This window comes from Gasterosteus aculeatus, unplaced genomic scaffold (assembly GCF_964276395.1).
Source record: "Gasterosteus aculeatus unplaced genomic scaffold, fGasAcu3.hap1.1 HAP1_SCAFFOLD_97, whole genome shotgun sequence".
Lineage (NCBI taxonomy): Eukaryota > Metazoa > Chordata > Actinopteri > Perciformes > Gasterosteidae > Gasterosteus > Gasterosteus aculeatus.
The window spans coordinates 7,773-29,118 of NW_027554952.1; the positions used below are offsets into that span (position 1 = coordinate 7,773).

General features: G+C 42.6%; 4 protein-coding genes across 5 annotated transcripts; 1 reads left to right on the forward strand and 3 right to left on the reverse strand.

The window, feature by feature from the left end:
• Positions 1-2,478: 2,478 nt before the first annotated feature.
• LOC120835871 (uncharacterized) lies at positions 2,479-4,616 on the reverse strand. The gene is made up of 4 exons (XM_040205160.2): positions 4,498-4,616; positions 4,326-4,388; positions 4,166-4,255; positions 2,479-4,033 (listed from the first exon to the last, which is right to left on the reverse strand). The coding sequence occupies exons 1-4, from the start codon at positions 4,601-4,603 to the stop codon at positions 3,135-3,137; spliced, it is 1,158 nt and encodes a 385-aa protein (XP_040061094.2). The 5' UTR covers positions 4,604-4,616; the 3' UTR covers positions 2,479-3,134.
• Positions 4,617-5,808: 1,192 nt separating this feature from the next.
• On the reverse strand, positions 5,809-6,912 carry LOC144395158 (uncharacterized). The gene is made up of 4 exons (XM_078098086.1): positions 6,795-6,912; positions 6,623-6,685; positions 6,463-6,552; positions 5,809-6,330 (listed from the first exon to the last, which is right to left on the reverse strand). The coding sequence occupies exons 1-4, from the start codon at positions 6,898-6,900 to the stop codon at positions 5,909-5,911; spliced, it is 681 nt and encodes a 226-aa protein (XP_077954212.1). The 5' UTR covers positions 6,901-6,912; the 3' UTR covers positions 5,809-5,908.
• A 1,193-nt stretch (positions 6,913-8,105) lies between these two features.
• On the reverse strand, positions 8,106-9,209 carry LOC144395159 (uncharacterized). The gene is made up of 4 exons (XM_078098087.1): positions 9,092-9,209; positions 8,920-8,982; positions 8,760-8,849; positions 8,106-8,627 (listed from the first exon to the last, which is right to left on the reverse strand). Exons 1-4 carry the CDS (start codon positions 9,195-9,197, stop codon positions 8,206-8,208), a joined length of 681 nt encoding a protein of 226 aa, XP_077954213.1. The 5' UTR covers positions 9,198-9,209; the 3' UTR covers positions 8,106-8,205.
• A 6,366-nt stretch (positions 9,210-15,575) lies between these two features.
• Positions 15,576-20,188, forward strand: LOC144395160 (histamine H1 receptor-like). 2 transcript variants are annotated; one of them, XM_078098088.1, is made up of 2 exons: positions 15,576-15,824; positions 17,807-20,188. In XM_078098088.1, the coding sequence occupies exon 2, from the start codon at positions 18,051-18,053 to the stop codon at positions 19,695-19,697; it is 1,647 nt and encodes a 548-aa protein (XP_077954214.1). In that variant the 5' UTR covers positions 15,576-15,824; positions 17,807-18,050; the 3' UTR covers positions 19,698-20,188. The 2 variants fall into 2 exon arrangements, with proteins under 2 accessions (XP_077954214.1, XP_077954215.1); XM_078098089.1 differs by having other exon boundaries at positions 18,082-20,188.
• Positions 20,189-21,346: the final 1,158 nt, after the last annotated feature.

Here is a 21,346-nt window from a genome sequence, read left to right on the forward strand (position 1 = left end):
GTAGTATAACTGAGCGAGGGAGTATTCAGATGCTTTAACCTCACTGTAATAATAATCCATCACAAGTAAAAGTCCTGCATTCAAAATCATACCTAAGTGCTCTGATTTAAATACATAAGGATGTTAAAGTGCATGTTATGCAACAGACGGGCCCTTGTTATCTTTGTGTTGTACTCTACCGTGCTATTGACACATCAACCCGAGCACTTAAACGTTGTAGCTTGTCAAGTTGGAGCTAATTTAAACTTTTCACACAAATCTAAATCGTTCCCTTTGTCATCCTTCGGAATATCTCATGCAGGAAAATATTGAACTACTTTGTCATGATCTCCAATCCGTCATCCTCTTTGTTGTAATGATAAACATAAGGTTTGCTGATCCTTGTGCTGAATTTCACAGGGATGTTGCTGTGGAATAAAGACATGAAAGGTAATAATTGATCGTTTCCTGCTTTTTTCTCAGCCGGGGTTTTGGCTCAAACTGACGCACAACATAACACTATAAATCAAACTGTCACTCAGATTGCACTGTAAGGATCACTGACTCTGAAAGTGTGACAGGAAGAGGCAGCGTGTGTTTGTGGGGGAAAGACTGATACCTATATATTTATCAGTAAATGGGTCATGTGATCTATTTGGGAAATATATATACGTCTCTGTGAGTGTGTGTGTGTGTGTGTGTGTCTATGTGTAAGTAACTTGTTTATTTAAAGCCATGGCGGTTTAGGAAAGAGATGAGTTATACTTGTTGACATTTTCAGCTTACAGCTTTTAATAAATCCAATGCTCTAATGTTCTAACACATTAAAAAGCACCTACCTGCCTGCGTACATTCCACTCATGCACTAATTGAGCATCAGTCCTTCTTCAAGCTGCTAGCTTAAAAGCAGTGAGTATTAACAATAGCCATGTTTGTTGTTTACTTCCCTTCTGATTCATTTATTCATAAGAGAACTTTAGAGGAGCGGCCTGAAGGGACAGTGTTGCCGACTTTGCCGGGAAATTTCTAACTAGATTCAGTGACTTTTGTAGCTGGTTTCACAACCTGCTTTTATTGGAAAAAAGTTGTTACCTCAGGATTGGGTTTCCAGTTTGGATACTTTTCTTTTCAATGCCTTAATCTTTTCTCCAACTACCAAAGCTTAAATACAGCAAATCAAATGAGGTCAGCGCTCTGTGCAGACCGGTGAAGTTTGTAAAGACAAAATAATAAAAAAAAAAGTTTCTTAATGGACATTGCTTTATTCATGGCCAACGACAAAGCACCCTTTCTAAACTCTTGGCACAATGTTAGCATTGTATCATTAGATTGGTCACCATCGGAATTAAAGCCCTGAAGGCTCCTCAGCAGAAACCAAATAGACCATTTGGTGCAGATGGTTTACTCAACTGCTGTAACTGAGGTCAAGATTGGACTCAAGCTCAGCTCATTCTGTATAAGTTATTTTTAATTTAAAAAAATAGTCCTTTTTTTCTAGGAGGCAGATTACAGTAGATTACAGTAAAGACAAATTTCGAGGTTTGTTTTATCAAAATGAACGTATAAGAAAAGAAAAAAAACAGAAGAAAGTGAGAACGAGAGACCATCTACCTCAATAAATAAACCAACAAAAATCACATTTTCTTCATATTTACACAGAAAAATGTACTAGTCCTTGTTCTTCTTCTGCAGGTCTTCAATATCAATACAATTTGTTACGTTCATCTGTCATTGTACAGCATTATTCTGCCAAAAAAAAAAACAGTTTAATTTTTTCCTTCCTTTTTCTCCCCTCCTTTCGAACATTATAGTAATGAATTGGCTCGAATGACGAGAAGGAAGTGTAGTGAGAAGCCTTTTCCTTGTCTCCATTAGCAGGTCCTGTGTTTCCAGAGAGGCATCAAAGAGATGCAAGAGGATGCGGGGGGGGGGGGCGCAGGGGGGGCACGCTGTAAGCTCCAAGCTGCACACAGAGATAAAAACCAGACATGGAGTGTCTGTGCGTGTGTGTGTGGGGGATTAGGCTGACTTTGACTGGCTCTGTTCCATTGTGACAGTAGCACCTAAGAAGCTGCACACTGCCACATGATGGACACAGCTTGAAATTGCACAGATAATGTCTCCCTCTCTCTCCCCCTCTCTGTGGACTTTCTTAGCCCCAGGGGGCTCAAGCTTTATAAATTTGAGCGACTTAGAAACATGCAGAATGGACACTGAAGGTTATTGAACCTTACAACTGCAGTTACATACATCTGATTCGGAAAGAAAGTGAACGAAGACAGAGCATGCATGACACAGGAGAAACCATCATGGGATATGTTCTTTAAAGATGGTAGAGATCTCGAAGAAACAGAATCTGACGAAGTTACATTAAGTAAAAGCTGAAACAGGGTTGCTTTTAGACCAAAATCCCAAATATCTAAAATCTTTTCTGCATGTCTTCTTTGCACAAGTGCATTAGATATTACTCTAAGAGTAAACCTCAAAAATCTACAATTGTTTAAAAAAAATCCAGTCAACCTGGTGCTTTATTTAGGCAAATCTACGACAAACTTCCCTGCATGCTTTACTTTTGGGTTGGGTTATATGCAGGGATGGGCAAAAACACATCAAAATATAAGTTACAAAATACCCTTCAATTAACAACGAACACAAAATACTTGTGCCATTTTGTATTCAAAATATAGAAAATACTTCCTCAAAATATGGTATAGTGTAGCATTCAGGTTTAGGCTCCATGTACACAAAGCGCTGACAAACCTCACAAAAGTGAACGTTCACAGAATGTCATCACATGACTTCCTGTGAAGAGTACTTGACCCTGGCTATGCACTAGCCTTAACAGGATGCTAGCGCAGCAACAAATGTTTGCGGGATAGACCATGTAGCCAAACAGAAATTATACAATATTCAAGATATGACTTAGATAAAATATTTAACTGGAAATTACGTTAAACCTGAACTTTGTGGAGAAAGTATTTGAATACAAAATTGTACCCCTCAAACGAGTATTACAAATGAATGAAAGTCACTAATTCAGCTTCTTCACCAAAAATTGAGGCAAACATTTTATTTAAAGCAGCGGTACAAGCAGAAACATCCTTAAGTTACACGACAAACTAAAGCAATGTGCCCCAAAAGGTCCACCCAACTTATTAGTTTGGTATCGTTGGAGTAAAAGAGTCGCCCAGCGTGCCGTTGAGCAGGGCGCCGCCGTAGTCGCCCAGCGAGCCGTTGAGCAGGGCGTCGCCGTAGCCGCCGTAGTCGCCCAGCGTGCCGTTGAGCAGGGCGTCGCCGTAGCCGCCGCCGTAGTCGCCCAGCGTGCCGTTGAGCAGGGCGTCGCCGTAGCCGCCGCCGTAGTCGCCCAGCGAGCCGTTGAGCAGGGCGTCGCCGTAGCCGCCGCCGTAGTCGCCCAGCGAGCCGTTGAGCAGGGCGTCGCCGCCGCCGTAGTCGCCCAGCGAGCCGTTGAGCAGGGCGTCGCCGCCGCCGTAGTCGCCCAGCGAGCCGTTGAGCAGGGCGTCGCCGCCGCCGTAGTCGCCCAGCGAGCCGTTGAGCAGGGCGTCGCCGTAGCCGCCGCCGTAGTCGCCCAGCGAGCCGTTGAGCAGGGCGTCGCCGTAGCCGCCGCCGTAGTCGCCCAGCGAGCCGTTGAGCAGGGCGTCGCCGTAGCCGCCGCCGTAGTCGCCCAGCGAGCCGTTGAGCAGGGCGTCGCCGTAGCCGCCGCCGTAGTCGCCCAGCGAGCCGTTGAGCAGGGCGTCGCCGTAGCCGCCCAGCGAGCCGTTGAGCAGGGCGTCGCTGTAGCCGCCGCCGTAGTCGCCCAGCGAGCCGTTGAGCAGGGCGTCGCCGTAGCCGCCCAGCGAGCCGTTGAGCAGGGCGTCGCTGTAGCCGCCGCCGTAGTCGCCCAGCGAGCCGTTGACCAGGGCGTCGCCGTAGCCGCCGTAGCCGCCGTAGTCGCCCAGCGTGGCGCCGATGGGAACGCCGTCGTTATGCGCATGTTCAACAGCTTTCAGGTAGGCAGCTGATGCCTTAACCTCCACTTCGTTAGTTTCCAGTTGGACTAAAAGGGAAGACATTCAATCAATGAAGTCAAAATACCAAAAGCCAGACAAAGCCTCAATGAAATATGGACCTCAAGAACCTGAGCCGTACACAAACATGAATCAAATAGGGTTAAGCAGAACTGTCTTACCTTCTTTTGACTTCCGCAGGAACACAGACTCAGACTCAGACTGGTGAAGCGTAAGAGCCTTCTTTATGGAGGGCTCATTAGGAGACAGCTCTATTAGTAATAAAATAATGTCAGTGTCAAGTAGAAGCTAATCAAATATTTAGTCACCCAATATTCTTACCTCTCATTGCCCTTTGCGGCCCATTACCATTCACATTTGTGCCACCAACTGGCCAACCAGAGCCTATGAATAGAGCAGTTGCATATAATCAAAGGTTTCTTCGTCATCATTACATTTACTATACTCCAATGCAGATCCATTGAATAGATGTTTCCAAAACAGACAGAAATACCTTTGGTGAACCAGACAGTCAGCACAAAAACAAGCAAGGCCCAAAACCCTCCCATTACTTCAGCCACCAACAGAAAATACGATCTGAGCCACACGGCAGGTTTCATATACCCATCCTGCAGGTGTCACAGGTGTTGCTGATCAGCTATAATCAGCTCTTCAGGAATCAGTGCTTGTTAATGCTACCTCGACTAAAGACTAACAAATTGTAGCACTTAAATTGTACTTGTAACATTACTCATCTATAGCAAATTGTAAATTGGCTTATTTGAGGAAATTGCACTTTCTTGTTTCTTGTTCTTCTGAGTTTGTACCCCTATGGTTGAATGCACTTACTGTAAGTCGCTTTGGATAAAAGTGTCAGCTAAATGACATGTAATGTAATGTTAAGATGCAGCCCTTCTTTTGACCAACGTTTGACAATCTATCTCTATCAGAAAACCCATAAAAATTGTGGCATTTATCAGTTTTATGACTTGAAGATTAAGAAATGGGGAAAACAGAAAAGCTCAGGACATATATAGCTTTTGCATTTGTTATTTTTTCCATTGTTTAGATATGTATCAACTGTAAAAATGTATTTCAACATTATATCGGATGGCATCTGTGTATATGGTAAATGGACTGTGCTTGTATAGCGCTTTTCTAGTCTTCTGACCACTCAAAGCGCTTTAACACTACATGACGTCATTCACCCATTCACACCCATTCATACACTGATGACAGGAGAACCATACACAGTGACACCTGCCCATCAGTAACTACCATTCACACACACTAGTCGCAGCTACAGGAGCAACGTTGGGTTAAGTTTCTTGCCCAAGGACACAACGACATGCAGGTTAGCAGAGCCTGGGATCGAACAGACAACCCCCTCTAATTAGAGGACGACCGTGCTCCCCACTCACCCACAGACGCCTCAAATGATATATAGTTCTTCCTAATATAATAAAATCCAGTTTATCATTCAAATATGGCTGATTACTTGACAAACAGCAATACAGCACAGGGTTCTCCAATCCAAAAGAGAACGGTCACAGAATGTCATCACATGACTTCCTGTGAAGAGTACTTGACCCTGGCTATGCACTAGCCTTAACAGCATGCTAGCGCAGCAACAAATGTTTGCGGGATAGACCATGTAGCCAAACAGAAATTATACAATATTCAAGATATGACTTAGATAAAATATTTAACTGGAAATTACGTTAAACCTGAACTTTGTGGAGAAAGTATTTGAATACAAAATTGTACCCCTCAAACGAGTATTACAAATGAATGAAAGTCACTAATTCAGCTTCTTCACCAAAAATTGAGGCAAACATTTTATTTAAAGCAGCGGTACAAGCAGAAACATCCTTAAGTTACACGACAAACTAAAGCAATGTGCCCCAAAAGGTCCACCCAACTTATTAGTTTGGTATCGTTGGAGTAAAAGAGTCGCCCAGCGTGCCGTTGAGCAGGGCGTCGCCGTAGCCGCCGTAGAGCAGGGAGTCGCCGTAGCCGCCCAGCGAGCCGTTGAGCAGGGCGCCGCCGTAGCCGCCGTAGTTGCCCAGCGTGCCGTTGAGCAGGGCGTCGCCGTAGCCGCCGTAGTCGCCCAGCGAGCCGTTGAGCAGGGCGTCGCCGTAGCCGCCGTAGTCGCCCAGCGAGCCGTTGAGCAGGGCGCCGCCGTAGCCGCCGTAGTCGCCCAGCGAGCCGTTGAGCAGGGCGCCGCCGTAGCCGCCGTAGTCGCCCAGCGTGGCGCCGATGGGAACGCCGTCGTTATGCGCATGTTCAACAGCTTTCAGGTAGGCAGCTGATGCCTTAACCTCCACTTCGTTAGTTTCCAGTTGGACTAAAAGGGAAGACATTCAATCAATGAAGTCAAAATACCAAAAGCCAGACAAAGCCTCAATGAAATATGGACCTCAAGAACCTGAGCCGTACACAAACATGAATCAAATAGGGTTAAGCAGAACTGTCTTACCTTCTTTTGACTTCCGCAGGAACACAGACTCAGACTCAGACTGGTGAAGCGTAAGAGCCTTCTTTATGGAGGGCTCATTAGGAGACAGCTCTATTAGTAATAAAATAATGTCAGTGTCAAGTAGAAGCTAATCAAATATTTAGTCACCCAATATTCTTACCTCTCATTGCCCTTTGCGGCCCATTACCATTCACATTTGTGCCACCAACTGGCCAACCAGAGCCTATGAATAGAGCAGTTGCATATAATCAAAGGTTTCTTCGTCATCATTACATTTACTATACTCCAATGCAGATCCATTGAATAGATGTTTCCAAAACAGACAGAAATACCTTTGGTGAACCAGACAGTCAGCACAAAAACAAGCAAGGCCCAAAACCCTCCCATTACTTCAGCCACCAACAGAAAATACGATCTGAGCCACACGGCAGGTTTCATATACCCATCCTGCAGGTGTCACAGGTGTTGCTGATCAGCTATAATCAGCTCTTCAGGAATCAGTGCTTGTTAATGCTACCTCGACTAAAGACTAACAAATTGTAGCACTTAAATTGTACTTGTAACATTACTCATCTATAGCAAATTGTAAATTGGCTTATTTGAGGAAATTGCACTTTCTTGTTTCTTGTTCTTCTGAGTTTGTACCCCTATGGTTGAATGCACTTACTGTAAGTCGCTTTGGATAAAAGTGTCAGCTAAATGACATGTAATGTAATGTTAAGATGCAGCCCTTCTTTTGACCAACGTTTGACAATCTATCTCTATCAGAAAACCCATAAAAATTGTGGCATTTATCAGTTTTATGACTTGAAGATTAAGAAATGGGGAAAACAGAAAAGCTCAGGACATATATAGCTTTTGCATTTGTTATTTTTTCCATTGTTTAGATATGTATCAACTGTAAAAATGTATTTCAACATTATATCGGATGGCATCTGTGTATATGGTAAATGGACTGTGCTTGTATAGCGCTTTTCTAGTCTTCTGACCACTCAAAGCGCTTTAACACTACATGACGTCATTCACCCATTCACACCCATTCATACACTGATGACAGGAGAACCATACACAGTGACACCTGCCCATCAGTAACTACCATTCACACACACTAGTCGCAGCTACAGGAGCAACGTTGGGTTAAGTTTCTTGCCCAAGGACACAACGACATGCAGGTTAGCAGAGCCTGGGATCGAACAGACAACCCCCTCTAATTAGAGGACGACCGTGCTCCCCACTCACCCACAGACGCCTCAAATGATATATAGTTCTTCCTAATATAATAAAATCCAGTTTATCATTCAAATATGGCTGATTACTTGACAAACAGCAATACAGCACAGGGTTCTCCAATCCAAAAGAGAACGGTCACAGAATGTCATCACATGACTTCCTGTGAAGAGTACTTGACCCTGGCTATGCACTAGCCTTAACAGCATGCTAGCGCAGCAACAAATGTTTGCGGGATAGACCATGTAGCCAAACAGAAATTATACAATATTCAAGATATGACTTAGATAAAATATTTAACTGGAAATTACGTTAAACCTGAACTTTGTGGAGAAAGTATTTGAATACAAAATTGTACCCCTCAAACGAGTATTACAAATGAATGAAAGTCACTAATTCAGCTTCTTCACCAAAAATTGAGGCAAACATTTTATTTAAAGCAGCGGTACAAGCAGAAACATCCTTAAGTTACACGACAAACTAAAGCAATGTGCCCCAAAAGGTCCACCCAACTTATTAGTTTGGTATCGTTGGAGTAAAAGAGTCGCCCAGCGTGCCGTTGAGCAGGGCGTCGCCGTAGCCGCCGTAGAGCAGGGAGTCGCCGTAGCCGCCCAGCGAGCCGTTGAGCAGGGCGCCGCCGTAGCCGCCGTAGTTGCCCAGCGTGCCGTTGAGCAGGGCGTCGCCGTAGCCGCCGTAGTCGCCCAGCGAGCCGTTGAGCAGGGCGTCGCCGTAGCCGCCGTAGTCGCCCAGCGAGCCGTTGAGCAGGGCGCCGCCGTAGCCGCCGTAGTCGCCCAGCGAGCCGTTGAGCAGGGCGCCGCCGTAGCCGCCGTAGTCGCCCAGCGTGGCGCCGATGGGAACGCCGTCGTTATGCGCATGTTCAACAGCTTTCAGGTAGGCAGCTGATGCCTTAACCTCCACTTCGTTAGTTTCCAGTTGGACTAAAAGGGAAGACATTCAATCAATGAAGTCAAAATACCAAAAGCCAGACAAAGCCTCAATGAAATATGGACCTCAAGAACCTGAGCCGTACACAAACATGAATCAAATAGGGTTAAGCAGAACTGTCTTACCTTCTTTTGACTTCCGCAGGAACACAGACTCAGACTCAGACTGGTGAAGCGTAAGAGCCTTCTTTATGGAGGGCTCATTAGGAGACAGCTCTATTAGTAATAAAATAATGTCAGTGTCAAGTAGAAGCTAATCAAATATTTAGTCACCCAATATTCTTACCTCTCATTGCCCTTTGCGGCCCATTACCATTCACATTTGTGCCACCAACTGGCCAACCAGAGCCTATGAATAGAGCAGTTGCATATAATCAAAGGTTTCTTCGTCATCATTACATTTACTATACTCCAATGCAGATCCATTGAATAGATGTTTCCAAAACAGACAGAAATACCTTTGGTGAACCAGACAGTCAGCACAAAAACAAGCAAGGCCCAAAACCCTCCCATTACTTCAGCCACCAACAGAAAATACGATCTGAGCCACACGGCAGGTTTCATATACCCATCCTGCAGGTGTCACAGGTGTTGCTGATCAGCTATAATCAGCTCTTCAGGAATCAGTGCTTGTTAATGCTACCTCGACTAAAGACTAACAAATTGTAGCACTTAAATTGTACTTGTAACATTACTCATCTATAGCAAATTGTAAATTGGCTTATTTGAGGAAATTGCACTTTCTTGTTTCTTGTTCTTCTGAGTTTGTACCCCTATGGTTGAATGCACTTACTGTAAGTCGCTTTGGATAAAAGTGTCAGCTAAATGACATGTAATGTAATGTTAAGATGCAGCCCTTCTTTTGACCAACGTTTGACAATCTATCTCTATCAGAAAACCCATAAAAATTGTGGCATTTATCAGTTTTATGACTTGAAGATTAAGAAATGGGGAAAACAGAAAAGCTCAGGACATATATAGCTTTTGCATTTGTTATTTTTTCCATTGTTTAGATATGTATCAACTGTAAAAATGTATTTCAACATAATATATCGGATGGCATCTGTGTATATGGTAAATGGACTGTGCTTGTATAGCGCTTTTCTAGTCTTCTGACCACTCAAAGCGCTTTAACACTACATGACGTCATTCACCCATTCACACCCATTCATACACTGATGACAGGAGAACCATACACAGTGACACCTGCCCATCAGTAACTAACATTCACACACTGTAGTCGCAGCTACAGGAGCAACGTTGGGTTAAGTTTCTTGCCCAAGGACACAACGACATGCAGGTTAGCAGAGCCTGGGATCGAACCGACAACCCCCTCTAATTGGAGGACGACCGTGCTCCCCACTCACCCACAGACGCCTCAAATGATATATAGTTCTTCCTAATATAATAAAATCCAGTTTGTCATTCAAATATGGCTGATTACTTGACAAACAGCAATACAGCACAGGGTTCTTCTTCATGACAACAGAAAATTAATTTAATTTGTGTTGCCTCCTCTTCATTGTCAAATTAGCACCATTTGAAAAACAAAGACAGACAAGGAGAGAAAGACAGACAGATGTAAAAAAAAAAAAAAAAAATTAAAAGAGACTGTGTGAAGATTGCAGATTACATCCTTCACCTCACATGCCTGACTATGTGACTGCTAAAAGAAACTCAGAAATGGAGGGAGACAGTGAGAGGAGAGGTGGGGGAAGCGGAGGAAATTGGAGGAAATTAAGTGGAAGAGAGGAGAGAAGAGGGATTTGTGGGAGGGACGGGGTGAGCTAGAGGAGGAACGAGCGAGAAGGAGAGAGGAGGAGGCTGATGAGAGGTTTATAAAAAGGAAAGTGAAGATGATGCAGAGGGCGTTTGAATCGGGCCTCTCGACGACGCAAAAAAAAAAACTGCCACTGAAGAGGGTTCTGGTATAAAGGCTGTCAAAAGCCCTAATCAGATCACGGCTGGACAAATGCTGACGGGGAGAAGATGTTGAAATCAAGTAAACGTGAATGCAGATTGATGACTATTCAAATTTTCTGGCTGACGCAAAGTGTCAGAGAATATGTTTTGTTATCATTTCATAATAATTTCGAAATGAGTGCATTGGTCCTGTAGTAGTTTTCTGCTTTAAAATACCCACATTTCCTTCAATGTTGTAAAGTAGGTTTTATTTGAAGATAAATATGCATCAAAATAACACGACTGTCCAGAAATGACATGTAGCAGTTGCAGTTCTCTTTTTAAAGAGATTTGGTTCATGTTGCACAGCTACACAGCTCTAAATCCAAATCACCGGAGAGCTGCTGAGGATTAAGGGTGTTGCTGAAGGACACTCACAAAGACATTTGCTTTTCTTTCCAATTCCTCTAGTCCAAAAGCAAGCTTCCCCACTAAGCATCTCCTCAAGTACGGTTTAATATTCAAATAAAGGGGATGCACTCGATATTTCACCCGCTATTAATTTACACACATGCTCCTAAAAGCAGTTCACACATATTTATTTTTAGCATATATGATACACTTGATTTGTCAAACCCAAATGAGGCCACTTGTACGTGAGTATTTCCATTATATGCCACTTTATTGTACAGTAGAGGTCAGAAGGAAATATTCTACATTTTATTCCTCCACAGCTATGATATATTACACTTGAAGATTCCCAGAGTAAATAAAACGGACAACAATGTTGATAACTGATAAATTAAGGTAAGTAAACATCGAAGAAAGTATTCATTTCTTACATGTAAAAAAGAACAATGCAAGAATGTGGGATTGGTTGCACACCGGCGGAAACAGGATGACAATGTGTAATTTGAATGAATCCAGAGACGTTCTTGTGATGAGATCACGCCAGCCTCAATGCTAAATCTGACCGATGGCATAAATTGTTCGAGCCAATGGGCCCTTCCCTACTATTTTCAACCACACACCTGTTAACTTTTTGTTTGTGAATGTTCCACGCTTGTGATCTGTCTCTAGTACCACTTATTACCGTGACGACACACATACAGACTCACAAGGTCACAACAATACCATCAGCGTTGCCGTTGTCTCTCATCGTTAAGAAGTAAGGACGTGTTGAAATTATCAATAGAAAACAGAAGAAGAGAGGAAGAGCAAATGAAGAGGAGTAAAGGATAAAAACAGGAGAATGGATGAAATAAAGGTCGACATCACCTTCTGCTTGCGCATATTCTTAAATGAGGTCAAGGAGTCTACTCACTTGCTGTTATTAAGGTTCACCTTTCGGCTCATCTGAAAGAGGCTGATGATAAATATTGATGTTTGAGTTTATAAAGGCTCTACTGAAGGTGGGGCTGATTCCAGGAACTACGAGGGAGCTTTGATTTGTTTTGTGAGCTCGTAAATCCCCCACATATTGCCACACTCGAGACGATAGCCCCTTTTGCCTCTGTTATGTAACATTTTAGCAGCTACAGACCGAGCCAGCAGATGTCACCGTTGACTTAGAAATGGTCCCACGTGTTTTTCCTTTTTTTTCAGGCGTTGCTGTAGAAAGGAGCCACAACAGCCACTTGTGAGATTGGTTTTAGTCTGAGAGAAAATGAAAAAGTTCAAAGCATGTAGATACTCACGACCAATGTTGACAGTCAAATCCTGTCTGAGAGGAACATACATATTCAGTTTCGGAAGGGTTTGGGTGGAATAAATTAAAGCATGAATAATAATAGTGATGTCTGTGACCAGTACTCCCATTAGAAGCCTCTGGCTCAACTGTAACTGGTCTGTTTATTCCCCTGCGCTCTGTAATTATGTGCTATTATGGGCTCTGATGCAGATTGGTCTTAATGAAATTAGGAAGACCTCTAACCCGCTCAATCACATACACACATTCTCACATCAACGTTCACTGTGCGTGCACAGCTACTACAACAACATCGTGTGCGCAGATACACACTAATCATGAACTAATCAGATAACTATCTCTACTCAGTTTGTCTGTTCAGATTTGTACTTACTTATACATCATTTTAAACTGATTTTGGATGAATTATAGAATATACATATTGATAAAGCCTTATACTGTTTTAAATTTAGGTTATCATTACCTTGGTGTTTTGTCCTCATCATAACAATCACTCACATGCACATTTCAGCCTTTTTTTTAACCCTTTTTGTCTGTTTAATCTTTTCTCCCTTTGACTTTGCCCTTAATCTGCTCTCGCTAGACGCTCCCTCCCTCCTTGCCTTTCTCGCTTCCTTACTTTACCTCTTCACCAGCAGCTTTTCATGGAGGAGAGAGCAGCGATGGTGGTAACGCTTGATCCATTCTTCCACTCCAGTAATCCAAAAATAATTTTGTGAGTGCTTCGAAGACTGACATGAACATAATGAACTAATCAATAAAACTCTCCTGCATCCTCGGCAGGAGATGGGACAAAGGAAAACGTAAATGAATCCTTCGGGTTTTCTGTCGCACGTCTTCGCCAGACATTTGTCATTCAACAGGTCTAAATTTTCATTTTCACTAGAGCTCACACTACATGTTTTGTGCAGGTAACCGTGACCCAGAGCCGTTATTGCAGGTCAGGTGTCTGGCTGTCTGACGGCGGCTGCTGGTGGGCTGGTGACGTGCTGCCTTCACAGCACAACTTGAATGTTGGCTTATTCTCAAGCTAAAGGCAGAGTCACTTTTGGGGTTTGCTAGAATTGCCCAACTTTAGACTCCCGAAGTGGGAATTTGGCTGACCCTGACAATGTATTTTTATTATTTGTTGCCATTTTTTCTTAATCTTATTGAGTAACAGTTCCGATGCAGGATTTATGATGAGGTTCCTGTTGCTTCATGTTCAACTCAATTCACAAAAACAGTTGCCACAATTTAAATTTGAATATGGAAACTTAATTACAGCATAAATAGAAATATAGATTAAAAGAAAATACTTGAAAGACAATACTGAGTTGTGCACTCACTTTACTTATTGGAGGATAACAAATCTGAACATTATTAATAAGTTGTGGTGTCATGACATTAGATGTAATTTAGCTGACACTTTTATCCAAAGCGACTTACAATAAGTGCATTCAACCATAGTGATACAAACTTAGAAGAGCAAGAAACAAGAAAGTGCAATTTCATCAAATAAGCATATTTACAATTTGCTATAGATAAGTTCCATTATAAGTACAATTTTAAGTGCTACAATTTGTTAGTCTTTTAGTCGGGACAAAGTCTGAAGAGGTGTGTCTTTAGTTTGCGGCAGAAGATGTGAAGGCTCTCTGCAGTCCTGGTGTCATCAAGGCAGTAAAAACTTAGGTTGGACGATATGTTAACAGAAACTCAATATCCGATATACATGCAACGTTTTAACGAGACCAGCTGATACAAACATTAAACCATATGTATAATCTTTTTTATTTTCATGGTGCTCAGTGAGCTCAAATATTATCCTTTCATGTGATGTTTGAAATTACAAAGCATATTGAATAAATACCATGCATTAAATATCCTCAGGCAATAGCACTTGTGTGTGTGAGGTTGTTCACTTTTGAGTTTGATTTCATGTTGAGAACTACACAAATGATGAATCTCTTGCTCTGCTAAGTAGTGGAGCTTTGTCTACATATTAACTATTGCCAGAGCAGCATCAAATACCCAAAGACGGTATAATGTGACCTCTCGTAAACTGTGTGTTTCTCCGGGCATCTTATCGTGAATGTGTTTTGCAATAAAAATAATCAAGCATTCTGACCGTGTGAACTTCACCCCACAGTTGCCTCGATCAGCTGGTTCACATTCATTTTGACCAAGTAGTTGTTTCACAACACGTCCCAACATCAAGGCCCGGAGAATTCCCAGAATCGGCCCATTGGCAGCGTCACCGTGAGCCTCGTCAACCCCAACCCAATGCAGCGCGAGATGTTATCAGACATGCTTGATATTTTGTCAGAGCTCTTCTTGTGAAAGCACATTTCCTTTGTGAGTTTGTAGATGTAGCTCAGACAAAACATCCTCCAGAGGCCCTTTGTTCAACAGTTATGTCTTTTGTTCGGTGCCATGTTGAGGATAAAAGAAACCGCTGACACTTATATAATTATATAGCTTCTTAATCATCAACTGTAGTAATAAACCTTTATAACAAGCAACAGTGCAAACTGTTATCAGTACAACAACCCTTCCCTATCAAAACTTACACTCTCTCCACTAGTTTAGCATCTCTACCTGGAAACATGAAATACACATGTTATGTTTTATTCACTGATATTTCATTTCCTTGTCTGATCCTCTTTTTTAAAGATGAGCTATGGGACTGAAGTTCTAAACAGGCGGAGGGCATGCATGCACCTAAGATAAACAGTCATCTCTAAGTGCGTGAATCCACATACTGCAGACGGTGAGACGCTTACGTGGGAGGACATGCTGCCCTATGACAGCCGGTGAGCCAAATCGCTGTATTGTCTCAATGCTTTATCGTCTGCCGTGCTGAGTGAACTTGATGACTCTAACAATGCTGTGTTCTGGACTTTAAATAAACACCACAAAGACAACTGGTACTTGATTGGCACACTTTGTGCTCCGTTTCATCCTTGAATAGCTTGAATGTTGTGATTGGAGGAAGATGTTGCCATGGTCCCTTGGGCGTTGCAGTCCTTAGTCGTCCCTATACAGCTCCCACACTCAACTCTCTCCCAGCTTTCCATGAGATGCCCCAGCTGTAAGTACAAACATTTACTGACAGATATCAGTATTGGAGGATTTTTTTAAAGGCCTCTTGTTGCACCTGAGCCCCCGTGCTCACAGCATGTGGTGAATCATACACCAGCCGTAACGGGAGGCACAATCACAGAAGACCTACTCCAAGAACGAGATCATTTTAGGGCTGTAGCTGTACAGCGTGACGTCATGGGCACTCCAAAGTCCATAGAGAGAGAGAGAGAGAGAGAGAGAGAGAGAGAGAGAGAGAGAGAGAGAGAGAGAGTGGGAGAGAGGGAGGGTGAGACAGAGAGGGAGAGAGAGAGGTGAAGAAAGAGACAGAGAGACAGAGAGGTGGGGAGAGAGACAGAGACAGAGAGACAGGGAGACAGAGAGAGCGAGAGAGTGTTGCTGACGTCATCTGTTCAATTTCAAGCCCTGTCCTTCGCACGTTTTGTGATTATGACCCGGAATACCAGCTGAAGAGGAGAATATATTAAACGGACGTTGCTGGAACTGTATGTATATGATTGGTAAGTACAGAAACTCTGCACAGCATCGCATTAACCAATAAACTGCCGACGTCCTTATCCAACTTTGACTGAATAAGCTATTCTTTTTGCGGGTCGCGCCGAGAGCTGAAAAGTTTTCATGTGTGCGCTCAACAGGTGGTCGAGACTCATGTTATTCATCCGGAGGAATACCGGCTCCGTCGGGTCTCATTACAGCGAGAGATGAATCGGTGCCCAGGCTCTTTAGTGATGCATTAAGATAAGCAGCGGTCATTACAGATAATCTAATTGGACAATTAGCGTTGGACAAATATCCGCTCAAATAAAGAAAGCGCGCAGTGGTTCTCGGCTGGTGTTTTTTTTAGTCCTTTAGAAGCGTTGTTATTCCTTCCGAGTTCGGTGCTTCCTAAATATTTGCGTTGGCAGGTATTATACAAACAGAGGACTGGAACGAGAAAAGCTCTGGAAGCTCAGATTCAGACCCCCAGGAGGTGAATTTAAGTGACTGATTGGCTGAGTTCAACGTTTCTAATGTGAATCACATGTTTTAGTTTTTCCCTTTCACTTAAATTGTATCAAATGTGGCATAAAGCGAGAATGAATTAAAATGAATCATTTTCTGCGAATGCTCTGCTAAAAACACGAGGCGTTTAGCCCACCCCCCACTAAGAACTGAACACTTGTGATCTTAATATTTTATCTTCTGGCTCCTACTAGTAGTCTTCTGTGACTAAGCAGGCACCGAAGTACAGAGATACAGACAGAAAATATCGTCAGTTTCACTGCATCAATACGAGAATAAAGTGATGGGAAGGAGGCAGGTGTTTCTACAGGAAATCTCCATAATCAATAAGCTACACAACTTGCTTTATTCTTTCTCTCTCAGCAACTTGATTTGTTATGTTTTGATATTTACATTTTTTCTTGAGTAAAAATCTCTCGTCAATATTCCTAAACTTCCTATGAGTTATTTTTGTTGTTTTTTAAGTAGTGTGTCAATATAAATGGTTTATTAGCAAAACAATAGTTATGTAATACACTTATGTAATAAAAGACAATAATAATTATATTGTTATATTATGTTATTAAATAATAAAATGCAATGTTTTATACTCGGGCCTGAGTATAAAAAAGGGGTTGAATGCATATTTCAATTTCACAGATTCATTACAAATATAGAAACGCCAGCCGGCCTCCATGGCAACGAGCTTCTTTCAGTATTCTCTTCAAAAAATCAATACCCCAAGCTGAGAATTCCAGCAGCATATTGAATTTCATAGGATGCGTCCAGCTGCTATGCCGATTCAAACATCTAAAAAGAATTATTCTGTCAGGAAACACGAGCAGAATTTTATTGCTTCTTTTCACTTTGTCAACCGCTTTGTCATTGACGTAATTTGTCACCCTCCGCTTTGGGTGAGTGTTAAAGAAAGCCAGATGGACAGCAAAAGAGCAAGAAGGATCCGATCCAAGAAAGTGAAATGATTAGGAAAAGATATATGGTGTGTATGTGTATATAAATGTACTAAAACATATCTTGTGTGTTATATCAGCTATAAAAGGCATTTGTTTGTCTGTATAATGAGTACGTTTAGTTGTTATTGGTGCTTTATGTAAATATTGCTAATAATACATGTACTTTTACTTCAGCAGGATATTGAATTTATGCATCGTGGTTTATCTTAAGCGAAAGCTCTGATACTTCCTCCAACACCAGAGTTACATCTTTCTTCCTCATATGAACATCCAGAAGCTACATAGACAAAAAGTTTTCATGTTAAAAAAAACTCCAATCAAATGTGTCACTCAGATTTAAGGGGAGGACAGAAATAGATTGAACTTTTGCTGATGAATGTGAATAGATGTTGAACTGAACTAGAGTTATTCTGCCCAGCAAAGGTCAGACTTTTAAGTAAAGATTACAAGTAAAAGTCCCTTTCGAGTAAATTTAAGGGCAAAAACTAGGGAACTCATTTTGAACTCTCTTTTCTTTTGATTTCCAGGTGTTAACCGTTTGGATTTTTTTTAAGAACACCAATCAAGCGAACATGGATGAACGCCTTTTGCAGGGTTCAAGGATTACTTGTGTAACATTAAGGCTCATTGGTTGTTATTTGTGCAAGTTTTGGGTCCAAACCTTCTAAATACACCTCGTTCAAACACCGTGCTTCACACTAGTTTTGATCGACAGTCGAAGGTGGCCTGTCCATGATGTGAGTGGATATAGAGGTGACCTTTGCACCTTCCATGATGGAATCTGGTCTGTCACCTTCCTCAGACCCTCCTCACCTCAACGCCAGCACCTCCATCAACCTCAGCATCAACGGCTGGAGTGACCTCCTCAATGCTGACTCCCCGAGGAGCAATCACACGCTGACCCTCCACGGCCGCTTCCATAGCGTCCTGCTCGGGGTCTGTCTGGGACTCCTCTCCCTCCTCACGGTCATGATGAACCTGCTCGTCCTCTACGCTGTGAAGAGGGAGAAAAGCCTCCACACCGTCGGGAACCTCTACATCGTCAGCCTGTCCGTGGCCGATCTGATTGTCGGCGCCACGGTCATGCCTCTCAACCTGGTGTATTTGTTGGAGGACGAGTGGAAACTGGGACGGCTCGTCTGCCAATTTTGGCTCATCATGGACTACGTGGCGAGCACGGCCTCCATATTTAGCTTGTTTATCCTGTGTTTGGATCGATACCGCTCCGTCAGACAGCCGCTTAAGTACCTAAAGTATCGGACCCGGGGTAAAGCCAGTGTGATGATTTCTGGAGCCTGGCTGCTGTCAATGATGTGGATTATTCCAATTTTAGGGTGGAGGTCTTTCACTCATGTAGACCTTAAACCCGAGGAGGAAAACAAGTGTGACACTGATTTCCGCTTTGTCACGTGGTTTAAGGTTATTACTGCTGTCTTCAACTTCTATGTACCCTCAATTTTGATGCTGTGGTTCTACACGCACATCTACTTAGCAGTGAGGCAACATCTGAGGGACAGGGAGAGGATCATTCATCCCACAGACTCATTTGGGGAGAATGAGATTGGACCAAATGCCCCAACGGCATTAAAAAATTACTCCAAATCACCTAAGAGGGATTTTGAAGTTCCTATAAAACTTTCTAAAAAAATACGCTTGTTGGACAAGAACACATTAGAGCAGCCATATTCTCTCGAGGATCCCAATAAATCTAAAACGGCTTCATCCAGATCTCACAGGAAAATTGGTGTCAAGTGCCAGCAGAGTTCATTGCTAGCCTTGACAACAAAACGAATCAGAATTAAAAAGAAGGTCAAAAGTTCATCGTCTCCCGAGGAGAAACAGCCAGACGTTGAGACTCCCCCGAGTCGGTCTACGGTCCCACCGGACGTCATTGGCTCTGAGGGGAATAACGAGAACAAACTTCAAGCATCTTTAAACCAATGTCACGTCACAATGCCAAAGTCGGTGAGCGGCGTCTGTGATGTCAGTCAGGTTTCAGACATGCAGAGGTACACTTCCGTGCTCTACAACAACTGTGAAACCAGCCAGGCTCTGCCCTGGACTGGGGAAGAGGTCGAAGAGGCCAAACTCACCCCAGCTAACCCTGGGGCTCTGAGACAGACGTGGCAAAGGTTTATCGACCAATCGTGTCAGCGCATCCAAAGCCTCAGGATACGTAAAGAGCACAAAGCAGCCAAGCAGCTGGGCTTTATAATCGCCGCTTTCTTGTTGTGCTGGATACCATATTTCATAACTTTCATGGTCACGGCGTTCTGCAGAGAGTGCGTGCACCACGACCTTCACATGTTCACCATATGGTTAGGTTACATGAACTCCACTCTCAACCCTTTCATTTACCCGCTCTGCAACGGAAACTTCAAACGAGTCTTCAAAAATATACTTAACATCCATTTTTGACAGGCAGAGCCTTGAGGAACCAAATCATAGGGTTCTAAATGTTGCGCATGTTCACCGATAAGAAAGGAACACCTGTTGCAGTGATTGTTGGTCTTTAGCACCCTCGCAGAGATGGGCGGTTCAATTATAGATAAAACTATGACTGCAATTTGAACATCAGTTACTTTATTGTTTTTTCTAAAATTCATATTTTTGTAACTTACTGCCCTCCGATTCAAACTCATGGCAGCAGTTGAGGAAAAGGTCTGACTTAAATGTTATTTATTTTGCGTGTGTTAAGTCAGACCAGAGACCTATAAATTCAAAAGAATGTGATCTTTCACCCTCGTTAAGAGGAATATGGCTTTATATTGGCTCTGGTCCAGAGCTGAGGAAAACATTTTTGAATGTATTTTAAAGAAAATCGGATTTTATTTTATTTATTTTTGCATCATCAATGTACATAAAAAGATATGTATCATGATACAATAAATCAAACATTTTACAAACATGCATTTGTTCCTTTGTTTTTCTCATCATTAGACCATTATATTGAACATTAGTTGTCCCTTTAACTTCAGTCCAGGAAAAATAAATTAAAGTGTTGACTGAGCTGTTAAGACAACTTGTTTATTTGATATATATATATATATTTAGGAGCAGCGTTGACACATACAAGTCATGCGTGAAGTTGCTTCTCAGAGAACTGTGTATCAGCCTCCGAATTATAGTTTAGATGACAAGTTATGCACCAAGGTTGATGGTGTGAATCGTAGTCTCCGAATTTACGACATATACACAAGACCTGCATGAAGGCTTCTCCAATTTCTGCGTTGCTGTTTAGTTGAGATAACACACACCAGTGACTCATCAAGGCTTCTCTGCTGGGAGGTCACACGTTGTACGGCGTTCTACAGTAATATTCCCTCAACCCCTGTGACTAGTAAGACAGAACATTTTTTAAGTTTTCCCAACACACCCACTGTGTAATGAGCCATTGAACACCAATTATTATTTCACAATGCAGTGGAAAACCCATCATTAGTTTGAAGCTCATCTAAGTATATTTGTATTAAACACATATTTAGAAAAGAACATCACAGTTTATCCATCAGGCTCTGAATTTTAAGCATCACTGTACTATTACGCCTGCAAAACAAAGTCAAAGGCTTCCACAATTAACACGCAACCACTGTGGAATCAGTGCTCCGATTTTCCAAAAGTTTGTGATCAGTTGATTTCTGTGTTTCACTGTAAAATACAATGAGTGCAAAACCATCTAGAGACCCGCGTTTCCTGTGTCCAGTGAACACAGACGGGTTCTGAGTCACCGCTTAGCCAAATGAAACAACACGGAGGGGGATGGAACCGAGCTGGAAGAAGTGTGATTGCACTCTGTCATCTCCACAGCATACCTCAGTCCAAAACATGGAGCCAGTGTCGGGTGGTATTCAGTAAAAAAACATGATGTTTCAGATGCAGGCGTGATAAGTCGTCAGTGATGAATAAGGAGATGACAATTGAAAGACACAATCCTGCCGGGGACAGAATATTGCCGATGACTATAGTAGCATTTACATACTAGTATCAACATTATACAAAGGAGAATTTCTAGCACGTGTGTGTTACACTGCAGAAAAGCTGCAAGTCACAATCTCTTCTGCTATGAA

Bases quoted from the DNA above. Each gene is read 5' to 3' on its own strand.
- LOC120835871 (XM_040205160.2), bottom strand. From the start codon at position 4,603: ATGAAACCTGCCGTGTGGCTCAGATCGTATTTTCTGTTGGTGGCTGAA. The intron at 4,256-4,325 runs GTAAGAATATTG...TATTACTAATAG, and splicing joins GCCGCAAAGGGCAATGAGAG to AGCTGTCTCCTAATGAGCCC. The intron at 4,034-4,165 runs GTAAGACAGTTC...CTTCCCTTTTAG, and splicing joins CCTGCGGAAGTCAAAAGAAG to TCCAACTGGAAACTAACGAA.
- LOC144395159 (XM_078098087.1), bottom strand. From the start codon at position 9,197: ATGAAACCTGCCGTGTGGCTCAGATCGTATTTTCTGTTGGTGGCTGAA. The intron at 8,983-9,091 runs GTATTTCTGTCT...CTCTATTCATAG, and splicing joins GACTGTCTGGTTCACCAAAG to GCTCTGGTTGGCCAGTTGGT. The intron at 8,850-8,919 runs GTAAGAATATTG...TATTACTAATAG, and splicing joins GCCGCAAAGGGCAATGAGAG to AGCTGTCTCCTAATGAGCCC.
- LOC144395160 (XM_078098088.1), top strand. From the start codon at position 18,051: ATGATGGAATCTGGTCTGTCACCTTCCTCAGACCCTCCTCACCTCAAC.
- LOC144395158 (XM_078098086.1), bottom strand. From the start codon at position 6,900: ATGAAACCTGCCGTGTGGCTCAGATCGTATTTTCTGTTGGTGGCTGAA. The intron at 6,686-6,794 runs GTATTTCTGTCT...CTCTATTCATAG, and splicing joins GACTGTCTGGTTCACCAAAG to GCTCTGGTTGGCCAGTTGGT. The intron at 6,553-6,622 runs GTAAGAATATTG...TATTACTAATAG, and splicing joins GCCGCAAAGGGCAATGAGAG to AGCTGTCTCCTAATGAGCCC.